The sequence below is a fragment of the Polypterus senegalus genome, chromosome 1 (genome assembly GCF_016835505.1).
Source record: "Polypterus senegalus isolate Bchr_013 chromosome 1, ASM1683550v1, whole genome shotgun sequence".
Classification (NCBI taxonomy): domain Eukaryota; kingdom Metazoa; phylum Chordata; class Cladistia; order Polypteriformes; family Polypteridae; genus Polypterus; species Polypterus senegalus.
This window is the reverse complement of record NC_053154.1, coordinates 57,047,599-57,060,740: the sequence shown is the minus strand read 5'-3', so window position 1 is coordinate 57,060,740 and position 13,142 is coordinate 57,047,599. Positions and strand designations below refer to the sequence as shown.

The 13,142-nt window shown below is 36.8% G+C and overlaps 1 protein-coding gene across 11 annotated transcripts in view; it reads left to right on the top strand.

Annotated features, from left to right (window-relative positions):
* The window catches only part of nav2a (neuron navigator 2a), a 797,383-nt gene that overhangs the window by 559,087 nt on the left and 225,154 nt on the right, over positions 1 to 13,142 (top strand). For all 11 annotated transcript variants that reach the window (XM_039749336.1, XM_039749362.1, XM_039749403.1 and 8 more), the window contains exons 2-3: positions 3,003 to 3,120; positions 10,398 to 10,450. In XM_039749336.1, coding sequence (XP_039605270.1) covers positions 3,003 to 3,120; positions 10,398 to 10,450 — 171 coding nt within the window. The remainder of the gene's footprint in view (positions 1 to 3,002; positions 3,121 to 10,397; positions 10,451 to 13,142) is intronic.

The following is a 13,142-nucleotide window of genomic DNA, read 5'->3' as shown; positions in this document are numbered from 1 at the left end:
AAAGTAATGTAACGTGTTTATACTGTAAATTCTATTAATCACATAACAGTTGCTGACATAACTAGAATTTCTTTACTTGCACTAAATATATTAGCAAATAAAGTGTAAATATTGTAAATACTTTGTAGGGCAGGCGTTCCATTTCATATAGCCTTCGAAGAGGTGTATGTGGTTACCCAATGGGCATTTCCTGCCTCATTCGCACTACACTGGTGCCCTACGTTTACGCAGGCATAGAGTTGAATTCCACAACTCTGTCACATCCGTACTGGAGTTGTCTGTTATTTTGCAACATTCTAGTTTGTACTCTGAATTATACTACCTTTGATTTTGTCTTTATTAAGAAATCAAGATTTCAAGTTTTAATTTGGAAGAAAACAAATTTCCAGATTTACAACACATTGAACAAATATGGCTAATAGAGGGAATTTAATTGTATTTCAAGGAAGAAGGAGTGAACTGTGTTGTGTGTATGAGAACTTTTATAATTAAACATATTATAACTATTGCAGCCAGGGGCAGGAATGACAGCTCTACTGTAATACTCAGAGAAAGTTTAAAGTGCAAAGCAGATCATCCCATTTATTGTCCTGAGACAAAGAAAAGCAAAACAAAACACCCTTTGACAACTTCCCATTATATGGGATGAATTAGGCAAAATGCTAAAGTTATTGGGCTGGATAGCCAAGTCATACTGCTAGCGGACCGCCATCTGGTGGGTCACTCGAGCCAGTAATGACACCTACTTCTGGGAAGACGGTGTTTCCATTGCAGCTGGAACAGAAAGGGTAGGGTAAGCTGCCCTCACTGACTAGCTTCTCAACACTGTGGAGAAAGAAGGAGATGACAGTGTTAGCAGCAGTGCTCCCTCTCGTCTTGGCAGGCTGTAACCTACCTCAACTGAGCCTATGTGGCGGTCCTCTGATGCGCATGTGTTACACTATGTTAATATTTTTGTTTACAGTGATGTATATCATGTTGATGAAAGAGCTCAAAATGAATTAGATTTACTGGGGCAAAATGTCTTTCACTATCCAATCAAATGAAAATCCCATAAGCATCATTTGTCATCAAATGTAGCAGTATATTCCAACTTGCGCTTCAGTTGTTTCTTGCATCTCTTTAAAAAAAGGCAAAGTCTGTGCACAGGTAAAGAAACAAAATCTTTACATTAAATAATTAGTGAATGTAAAATAGTTCATTATAAAATGTAAATGCTTTATTTTTGATTGGCAGGACTGTCACAAGCTTATTATGGTTTTACACAATAAACACTGCAGGTAGCTGGCCACACCTGGTCAATAAGCGCACTCTTGTGCCAGTCCCTTCACTTGCGATAATGTTACCATTTACTAACTAAAAGTTTGCAAGTGTTCAAATGTTTCATCTGTCTTATTTGTATATGTTAGTATTTAATTTATTATAATAATTTATTTTGTAAACTAAAGCTATCTACATTCTAGTTCAAATGTTTGAAAACTGCACAATGTTAATATAAGCCAGGTTGTTTAATGGTTTAACTTCTAAATTGATCTTCACACTCATTAGTTATTTCTTCTTAATGAAAATACTGAAAGAACATTTGGGAGTCATTTTTGTTCTTTCCACTTGATACACATTTGTATGGGTTTATAGATTAATGTAAAAGTAAAGCAGTTAGTAATGTGATTACTTTTTTGGGGAAGTGTAAAGTAATCCTGTTACAATCAGAGAGAAGTGATTAGTTATTTGTAATGGATTACTTTCTTTGAGTAACTACTTCAGCTTTGGCTACATCTAAACTATAGTACTAATGGACTTAAGTTGTCTGGATCTGTTTTTGATAATCAGTTTGAAATGCTCTTTTATACTATTTGTTTATCTTAATCTGAATTTGTTTGTGTACATTTTTTGTATTTTAGCTGTAAATGTGTTAAGAGCCAGTAGTCTGTGAACAGTATTATACAAAAAAACTGACTTTACTTAACTTGACATACACTCGAGCATCCCATCCCAAGTTGGTTATAATATCCTGCTTTGATGGAGCCAGGTGATCATGAATTAAATTAAGCATATTCTGAAATGAATGGATGAATGTTTAGGTATTGTAGGCAATCTGTACTGTGTTGTTGGCATTAAATTGAACATATACTGTAAGCCCTAGCCTGAGTTGATGTGTGGCTCATAAATAATTAGGTGATGGATTAAGTTTAGAGCAGTTTTTATTGTACGTTTGAGTCAATTTTCTATTGTTTTTCCTAGTAAATGTAACAGTCACAGTGTGCCTAAAGGCAGCATTTTCTTAAAATTCAATTTTTAAGCTACTTTAATCCCGCCAGCTAGTCTGGTGTCACAGGTCAGTATGGTTGGACCTGAACATCACAGTGAAGGCGTTACTATGTTCTACATATCTTGGACTCTCTGTCTGCCATGTGTAAGATTTCATAAAACTTCTGCTCTCTCCTTTCTCTTTGGTCACATGAGATTTTATTTTACCATTTGAATTGCTTCAAACTTACACTTGCCTGCGCACATACGCCCACATGCACACCCTGAGATGCATTTACTTACCAACTTGCCATTAAATAAAGCACAATGTTTTATTTAACAGTATAATCCTTTAACTTTTCTGCTGCTGCTGTATTTCATATTTGCATATGCGCCCATCTAATGAGATGCCAATGTGAAGCAAAGCTGCTGAACATCCAATTATAAACAAAGCTATTCAGATTATTCAGACGCTTGTCTGATTCTTCTTTCAGCCTCTTGCCCTGTGAAGGGTCTGTCTGTCTTGAACTCTGATGTCAGTCCTCACATTTGAAAGCAGGGCCTGAATACTTCAATTGTACACAATGCCCTGGATTTTAATCCCCACGCCAACGTGCCAGCCGCAGAGACGCAAGTTTGCTCCTCTGTGTTGTATCCTTAAAGCGCCTGGGCAGCCCCTGACTGGTGGACTCGTTTTATGACTCAGCCTTGGAGTTCTGCCCTGGTTCTCATGTTGTCTTGTCTTTCTTTTGCAGATTTACACTGACTGGGCAAACCACTATCTGGCACGATCAGGCCATAAGCGCCTCATCAAAGATCTACAGCAAGATGTAACGGATGGTGTACTACTGGCTGAAATCATTCAGGTTGTAGGTAAGTCAGCTGCTTGCTTTCCTTCTTGGCATGAAAAAGCAGCTTCTGAGCTGCTGCTTCCTCTGATTGCACACCAGTTATTTGCTGCTTCTTAAAGTACATGAGCAGGGTTTCAATGTGCCCTTGTGCTCTCCCATTTAAATGTATTCATTAACGTATGGCTTTTGCATGTCATATTTGATCATTTATTCAAACAAGCACACATAGTACACCCTGCTTCTTTCAGTAGTCAGTTCCTTCTGTAACCTTTAAAATGTAATGCATGGTATAGAGTGTGACAGTGAGCAAAATATGAAATTTACCACCCAACAGGATCTTATTGAGGCAACTTATGAAATAAAAGCATTTCTCAACAATGTAGTTTTTTCTTTCTTTTGTGGTCGCATTTTCCTTTCTGACAGGAAGCACTTGGCAAAAGAGGATGTGCCTTTGCCAGAGATGGACCGGTGTAAGACCTTCTTCATATTCCACAAAAATTATTAGCACTTGCCTACATAGTTGCATATTGTGGAATATCTCTTGATGCAGGGGGAACCTACTGATCTAGGGCACTTAGGATATAGGATTAGAATGACATTTTTTCTTTTTCATTATCATTTTTATTGATGTATAGATGTTTTCATGTAATATACATTAAATAAAAAATCAGTAAATATGTATTTAAAGGTGCAACTGTAAAATATTTAGTGTTTCACAGATGTAAAATATTGGATTCAAATCCTGACTTGGTTACTGTCTTTGTTGAGTTTGTACTGTATAACCTTCACGTGCCTCAGTGGGTTTCCCTCCAATATGTGTAAAGATGTGTTGGTCAGTGACTCAAAACTGGCCCTTCTATAAGTGAGTATGAAGACTACACTGCCATGGCCTGGTGCCTTGATTCTTGCCTAGCACTGATGTTATCAGGATAAGCTTTGGCTCCACGTCCCTGATCTCTATTAGGTGAACTTAATATTGGTGGATACTGTGCATACAGTTAATACTGCATGGTGCTTTTGTGTTCATCATTCTGCTTTTTGCTTTTTTATCAACCTATCCAATTCTTTCTGAACCCACTTACTCAAATTCAGTGTTAGAGCAAGGTAGAACTAATGACAGCAGAATCTGGACACAAAGCAAGAATCAAACCTTTATGGGTTACCAGTCAATGACAGCTTTCTCTCACACATTTACTCCCAAATAAATTCACATCAGATCCATTTAAAGTCATTATATAACTTTAAACATACACCTACCAAACATGGGAAGAGCATGCAGACTGAGCATACCACAAGAGCATGCAGACTGAGCATACCACCTTGGTCAGGATAACATCTACTGGAGCCTTGAGGCAGCCATGCCTCTCTTCAGCACCACCCTCCCTTATTTTAACTATACTGGAAAACACTTTGAGCTTATAAATAGAAATATTCTTTATTAGAATATTTTAATATATCATAAAGAAGATCCTTCCTTTCCCTGACCCTGATTTTCTCCATCACAGTACTGTAGAGAGCTGGAGTTATTCTTGTAGCTTTTGGTGTGAGGCAAGATGGGCTACCAGTCTATCATGGTGTTCACCCACCTACACACGGCAAACCTACAAAACAATTCATCTGCATTTAGTGATTTGGCTTCTCTCTCCTGTCAGAAACACTTAATTGAGTTTTGTTTGCTCAATCATATTTTATTTTTGAAAGGTGCAAACATGCATTGGCTGAAACACTCAGGATACAACAACAACAACATTTATTTGTATAGCACATTTTCATACAAATAATGTAGCTCAAAGTGCTTTACATGATGAAAAAATAGAAATAAAACACAAAGTAAGAATTAGAATAAGACAACACTAATTAACATAGAATAAGAGTAAGGTCCGATGGCAAGGGAGGACAGAAAAAAAAAAAACTCCAGACGACTGGAGAGAAAAAATAAAATCTGCAGGGGTTCTGAGGCCACAAGACTGCCCAGCCCCCTCTGGGCATTCTACCTAACATAAGTGAAACATTCCTCTTTGTATTTAGGGTTCTCATGGGAGGACTTAATGACAATAGTCATGTAGACTTCTGGCTTTTAATCCATCAATGTAGGAACATCATTTTGCTTTGATTAGGTGGTGATGGGGCAGATCGCCACCACAGAAAACTGGGAAGAGAAACAGAAGAGAGAGTAGGTGTTAGTATGGATTTTAGAGCCACCATGAATAGTTATTATAATGAACTGAATATACAGAGTATCAGGATTAAATGAAGGTGAAGTTATGAGAAGGCCATGTTAAAGTAATATGTTTTCAGCAGTGTTTTAAAGTGCTCTACTGTATTTGCCTGGCGAATTCCTATTGGCAGGCTATTCCAGATTTTAGGTGCATAACAGCAGAAGGCCGCCTCACCTCTTCTTTTAAGTTTAGCTTTTGGAATTCTAAGCAGACACTCATTTGAGGATCTATGGTTACGATTTGGAATATAAGGTGTCAGACATTCTGATATATAAGATGGAGTAAGATTATTTAAGGCTTTATTAACCATAAGCAGAATTTTAAAGTCAATTCTGAATGACACAGGTAACCAATGTAGTGACATCAAAATTGGAGAAATGCACTTGGATTTTCTTTTCCTAGTTAGGATTCCAGCAGCTACATTCTGCACTAGTTGCAAACGATTTATGTTTTTTTTTCAGTATGGTCAGGCCTACTTTTTATATTTTTCTATGAGGCTTTCTCTAATACTCTGACATTTTTGTCTCTCATATAAAAGTGGACTACATTGTTTATTTCTTCTTGCTTTATGTACTTGTTTTTTGTAACTCCATTTTATAACTCCATTTGGCACGAAGGGCACCATGCCTTCATGAGCTATGATATTTAAAACACCAAAGTAGTTAAGCCACAGAAATGGGGTGCCATTTGTGCACTCCTTTCTCTTCTTTTACTTTTCTTTCATATGTATTTGAGGATGTCCATCCTTTAATCCACAAAGAGTTGCACCAGTTCCATGGGCCACATTAAGAAATTCCATTCTGGTTCTGCAGATGAAACAGAATCCATAGATATATGCCATGCTCTCATAGTTGTGCATCTTTCCTTTATTAAGTGTCCAAAACACAAGACAAAAGGTAGCTAGGTCAGTGTAATGGTCCACTGCCATTTGTTTAATGCTGATCCATCCATCCATCCATTATCCAACCCGCTATATCCTAACTACAGGGTCACGGGGGGTCTGCTGGAGCCAATCCCAGTCAACACAGGGCCCAAGGCAGGAAACAAACCCCGGGCAGGGTGCCAGCGAACATGCTGATCAGACACCAAATGTTATTTTTTTACAGTGTTATTCCACAATATATGATTTCCAAAGGCACTTTTCAGATCAAATATAGTGTAATTGTTTTCATATTTCTTTCAGTTTATTGTGTAACAAGGTTAAGTGACTTGTTCTGGGTCATTCAGCTATTCATTATTAGTATTGGATGAGCATCCTTATTGATTTTAAGTAAAAGTTTAAGAAATTAAAGCAAAACTCCTGATCTGTTCTCTCTTATGATTCTGCCTGCATCACAGCACAATCTTGTTTATATCCATCTATTTTCTGAATTTAATTATTCTTTTTAATGGGAATGAGCACCTGAAGCCTTACCCAGAAGCATCAGGCACAAGATACATATCCACCAAGGATAGGGCATATTTAGTCAAAAATTCACTTTCACTCATGCTTAGCATAACAGCAGGGTTATAAAAATAGTGCATGCAGTAGCCTGTCCCAAGATTCAGTCTCATTTTCCTCAAAGTATGAGGCAGCACTGATAGCCAATGTGCCACAGTGCTACCCTCTAGAATTTAAATTGTTTACTGTATGGCAGTGCAGTGAGTTGCATCACTTCCTCCTTTGATTCTGTTTTGATTAATGGTCGTTGTGCCCTCTAAGTGGAATATGTATCGTCCTCTGGTGTTTGAATGGGTTTCTTTCTTTCTTTCTTCCTATTATAAACAGATTCTGTCATTTTATTTGTGACTTTAAGGAATTAGTATGAGGGAGCTAAGTGGTTTGTCCGGAGTGTTTTTTTTTCCTTGTTGCTGGGATAGACTGGTGCTTCCCACAACCTGAAACAAAGAAGATTTATTTTTAGTGAAACTTTATTAGTCCTGACATAGAACATTACATACAGCAAGACTATGAAAAAAAGTCTGCCTCATTGTCACGTGTACAGGATATAGTGAAATTCTTACATAACCTTACATTGAATTGCCTGTCTTTTCATCCATCCATTTTCCAACCCGTTGAATCTGAACACGGGGTCACGGGGGTCTGCTGGAGCCAATCCCAGCCAACACAGGGCGCAAGGCAGGAACCAATCCCAGGCAGGGCGCCAAACCACCGCAGGACACACACACCAGGGACAATTTAGAATCGCCAATCCACCTAACCTGCATGTCTTTGGCTTGTGGGAGGAAACCGGAGTACCCGGAGGAAACCCACGCAGATATGGGGAGAATATGCAAACTCCACACAGGGAGGACCCGGGATGCGAACTGCATCTCCTAACTGCGAGGCAGCAGCGCTACCACTGCGCCACCTTGCTGCCCCCACCTGTCTTTTCTTACCTGAAAAATCGCAGAACATGCTTGATGTCAAAATATATATTTTAGGATTGATTGAAATAGATAGAATTGAATGAAGAACGTCAGCACCTTAGAGTACTACAGAGTACTTTCATGATGAGGGCAAGTACCAGGATTTTTCACCTTTTATAGATTAATCCACAAATAAATAAATTATATATCCAGGATCTAAATATTCTTTTTGAAATTTTATAGTTTGTTGTCCTATAGATTTAATTAAAGACAGATCTTGAACTTTCTTTTCTGTTTTGAAACCTTATAAATAAAACAATATTTATGTGAAAAACAGCTGGATATTTTTAGACCAATAATTAAAATATATAATTCAATGTATAACTGTATCTTGATTTCAGCCTTTATACTATAGGTACTAAGGCTTATATTACAATTATGGTACGTAGAACTTAAATATCCATTGTACGTAGGCATAATCTGCTCACATGTAAAACAAAAATGAATTTAAGTGTACACTGTTATTTACAGTACAGTTAACCTCAGTATAGTAGTCACCTTACAAAAGAGGTACAGGTACAAAAACAGGTACAAAAGAGGTATAGAAAATATTTTGATTGTTAGTGGATGTTTCTTTAGAATTTAACCACATATGACATGTCTACAGATCCAGATGTAGTTAAATTCTGCCTTAAGGGTCTTTGCATCTTGTGGTGCATTCAACTTAAACTTCATCATACTTTTCTCCAGCTTAGAACTTATTGACTTAATGTTTTGGAATATGATTAATTATGATTCTTGATCCTTGAGGACAAAAGTACACAGTAAAGTAAAATAAAACAAGGAATTAAAATATTTTCTTTACTCCGAGTGCTATAGTAGACAGGTGTTCCATCCAGGGTTGGTTCACAATCCATGACTATATTGACGGGGTTAGAAAGTGGAACGGATCACTCTGACTGTGGACTGTCTTCAACCCCTTTAATTTATATTTCCTTCAAACACTGTTGCAATTGTGTTTACAGGGTTCCTATCTTTTGAATTTTCAGCTTACCATTATTTATCAATGTTTATTTGATCAAGTGATAGTTTTGCCAAATTGCGACATTCTTATGATTCATGTTTAGTGTAGCCGTACTTTAGCACCATTCTGCTACTTTTTATAAGGAGATCTTGAAGTAGAACACCTGGAAGCTTGGTATACACATATTCTTCTTGTGATAACTAATATTTTCTGTGTTTAATTAATGGCCTTTGACTAAATTGAGACCTTCTTTTGCTGCGATATCTTAAATTCAAACACAGAGTTTACAAATATTTGAATTTACTGAGACATTGTTATCCAGGAAATTAAAATTCCTGCAGTTCAAAGCTTCACACGAGTGATGATAGGCGTTTTGGCAGAAAGAAATTCTAATTCTTAGTTTGTCTTTTTTTTTTTGTTGTTGTTTTTTTGTTTCTTAGTGTAATTGATTTAATTAATTATGTTTTTTAGATGGTAAGTGTCAAGTTCTTCTGCTGACATACCTTGACTCTCCCTCCCTCCTGCTGAATGAAGGGAGAGAAAAACAAACAGCTGACTGTGTTTGCTGGGGGAGGAAGTCCTCCTAAGACTGCAGTTTAGCGTGTTCTGAAGTTTTCCTAGAGAGAAGAAAAAATGTTATATCAGTTCTCAGACACTCAAATGTGTCACTCCTTCCAAGCACAGAAATTCTTAACCACATTTTCTAATTGTTACAACTGTTTAGGACAGTTCTGCTGTTTTTACTGTCATTCATTCTGGTTTAATCAAATTTTCCAAGCAAACGCAGATCTGTCTGTTTGGCTGAAAGGAATATGATCATATACATTAAAAAGTTATGCAAGAGAAATTATAATAAGAAGTAAAACTATTCAGACCCAGTGCTTACTGAATGTCTCTTTTTCATGCTATATGCCAATGTTTTTTCTGTACTGATTTGCTTATACTTTATTTAATACTGATGTTAAATTAGTGGTGTTCTTTGCTTTTGATCATTATTTTTTTTGTACATGCTTCTAATCTTTCTGTTAAATGGATATTTTTACAGATTGTGTTTTCTTTGGTGTTCTTGGTCTAAATTAGTGCTTTGTTTTCCAAGCTCTCATTGACAATGCTCACAGTGATTGCTGTCTTTATTTAGCATTTCATGGCTGCTTTTCAAAGGTCACCTGTGCTGAGGCACTCACAGCCAGCAGTTGCTGTTGTCTCTGTTGGTGAGTTGCTGGCTCTGAGGACCACCATCAAGTAGCGGTGGAAGTAAAACATTTCTGATATTTAAAGAGTAAGGCTTGAGCTGTGTTAATCCTCTGAAATCTAAATTAATAGCAATAGGAAACAACTATTTCTGTTTACAAGAAGTAAGTGAACATATTTGGAGACGTTCTTTGAGACTGTAAATGAAGTTTCCTCGGTCGACTGAAAGTCTTAACTGAAGGCTGCTGGAAGATGACACAGCAGCACAGTTGTCTGCCTTTAGGAGTGGACCCTTTTTTCAGCTGCTGACTGGGAGGGTGCAGCCCACAGGCATAGCCCATCATGTTTACTGACAGATTTCACAGTTTTCCACATTTGCTGCGTTGAGATTGAGTTTTAGTGGTAGGGAGTTGCTTGTAGCTTTCAAGTATTTTATGCCTAAGATGCACAGCATCCTCTCCACTTTTTTCCCCAGATGCTTCTAAAGAAAAGGATTTTCTTTTTTCTTTATTTCAGCTAATGAGAAGATTGAAGATATCAATGGCTGTCCAAAGAGTCGATCTCAGATGGTAAGTAATGTTTTTGTTTTGTAAGTGCTTGAAGAGTTATTATGTTTGTGGCATATAAAGATAGGTAAAAATAATCACAATTTCCATGTTGAAAATAAGGAGATTATTAATAAATTACAGTTTGAAAATGAACAAAGTGACATTTCTTCCAAATCACATGCATACCTTACTAAATGGTAGCACATATCATATAGTAGAGAACTCCTGTGATACATACATTTATCTTACATGGGCATCCAGCATGTATGATCTTGGGAGACAACTGAATATGTGATGTTTGACAGCCTCTGGGGCTGCAGGTTTTTCTTTCAGCAAATCTGATGATCAGATGCTAAATTCAATTTTTAATTATCTCTTTCCTTTATTTTAGGTCTGCTTCAGTGATTTTTTTTGGTTTTTCTTTTCTAGGAGATGGTCTTATGGATTATTAGTTTGGTTCTAGTTTAAAGTTAAGTCAGTTAAGTTTACATTACTTTGAGATCATATTAATTATTACCTACGTTTAACACCATTCATCAGCTGTCTTTTGAAATGCTGATTTCAGTTCTGTTCCCCTTTTTCTGTCTTGAATAAATAATGTTATTTTAGGAAGTAAATTTGGTCCATACAATTCTGAAAGGCGCAGATATAATGCAGAATCACATACTGAGGCCACTGGTGGACCTTAATAGGAAGTGCGTTCAAGATAGAAACCCAGAAGAATTTCTTGGAAATCTGAAATGATCAACTGATTAATGAAGTTAATGAACCTAATGACTTTAATAAGCACCAGTAATAAGATACTGGGACAGATTGATGGTCTGTCACAAGTAGAAATCAGCTGCTGATTTTCAGACATTGACTTCTTTGAAAACTTGCAGCTATGTGATTTTCTTATAACTGAATTTCCCAATACTGATTCATTACTTTAGAAAAAAGGGAAAAGAACAATAAACCAACAACTTTCGATTTATACAGCACAGATACATAGTAAAACTATTTACATCAATTTTGTTTTTACATTGGGAGTAAGGTCAGGTTAAGTGAGTAGAGTGGTTTTTGAACTTGTGGTATAGTATCCTGACCTGACCCATTGCCTGCTTCTTAGAACACACAAACCCTATCGTCAAAGTGATTGACCACGTGGACTTGGCACATTCTTCTTATGTGTGTGTTGGTTTTCCTCTGAGGGTGGTGGTTTTTTCTACAACACCACCAAACATATGCATGTGTGGTTATTTACCATACTCAGTGTGAGAGTGAGTGAGTATGTAAGTGGGCTGTGCAATGGAGGGGTGCCCCGTCCAGAACTGATTCACAGCATGCCTTCACGCATTGAATTTTGTTTTGTATTAAGCGGGTTTAAAAAAATTATGAATTTGGTATCTCATCCTTCATTTTCCTTTATTATTGTAGTTAATGGTATGGTTAAGGTGAATATATTTCCTAAACTGAGCTCTAATGTATAGTAGGTCCCACACGTACTGTTTGTACACCAGGTGAAGTCACCATTAACCCAGAAATGTCTCCCAAAAACTTCACATAAATACAACCAAGAATAATGCAAATGTTTTGAATTATACAACATGCACTGGAGATGTAATGACTTGCTGAGGATCATTCAGTGAGACAAGGGTAATGATCAAACAAATACAGTGCTTTGCACTTCACAATTTCATATGTACACACCTTCAAAAAATAACATGACTTCAAGGGAGCTTAAAATATGTGCAGTAATCTTATGTGATAAAAGAATCACAGTTCCTCTGGAAAATGCCATCATCACTCATTCTTTTTATTTATGTAGCAACCTGCATAACAAATACGGAGTGCACATTTTTCAACAGAAGTAAGTCTATGTAGTCTTAAATGACAGCAAATCATATTTTGGTAGCATACAGTGTTAAAAGGTGGGTTCTCATAATTTTCAGGACTGCTGGGTCAGATTCAACCTGGATGAGATTCTGCATTTATCGTATCCATCAATCAATCCATTTTCTTCCTCTGACACAGGCTATAGGAACTCTTTTTCATTCCTTTACTTTCTTCAGAAATGGGACATGAATGCAAAACTTCTAATGTATAGACCTATCCTCCTCCATTTCTTCATGATTTGTTGTGTATATTTGTATGACTTATATTGTCATCTTGTCATATTGTCATGTATTGTAATCAGTTACAACAAGATGAGAAATAAGCACGGAAGTTTAGTGATTTGCTTAGAAGGTTAAAGGAGCTATACATTACAGTTGTAGAAATGTTATGGAGCCACATCAGAACTTAATGAAATATGTCACATGTTACTAAAATAGATCATTTGCTAGTCATCCATATTAATTAGCAATGAATCCATCATAGGCAAATTCACAATGAATGTTTCTACGTCACTTATTATACACACAGTCTCTCTCTCTCTCTCTCCTTTGATGGTTTACTGGGTAATTACAGTTTTTAAAGACCTGAACTCTCTGTTTATCGATTGTGTTGCTAAACAGAGCTTTCTTCTTTTTATTCAAAGGTCATTAGCTTGTGTGAGTATCAATTTGCTAATGGCTCCCTGCAAGTGCTGTTTGAGGTTCACTGAGAAAGAAAAGCGACACAAAACGCTCAGGAGTGGCCATCGAGCAGGTGCTGACTGAAGAATTATGCAAATCGTTGGCATCAAGCTCAAAAGACAGCAGCCACGTTTCAAACAAATCACACATAATGGAAA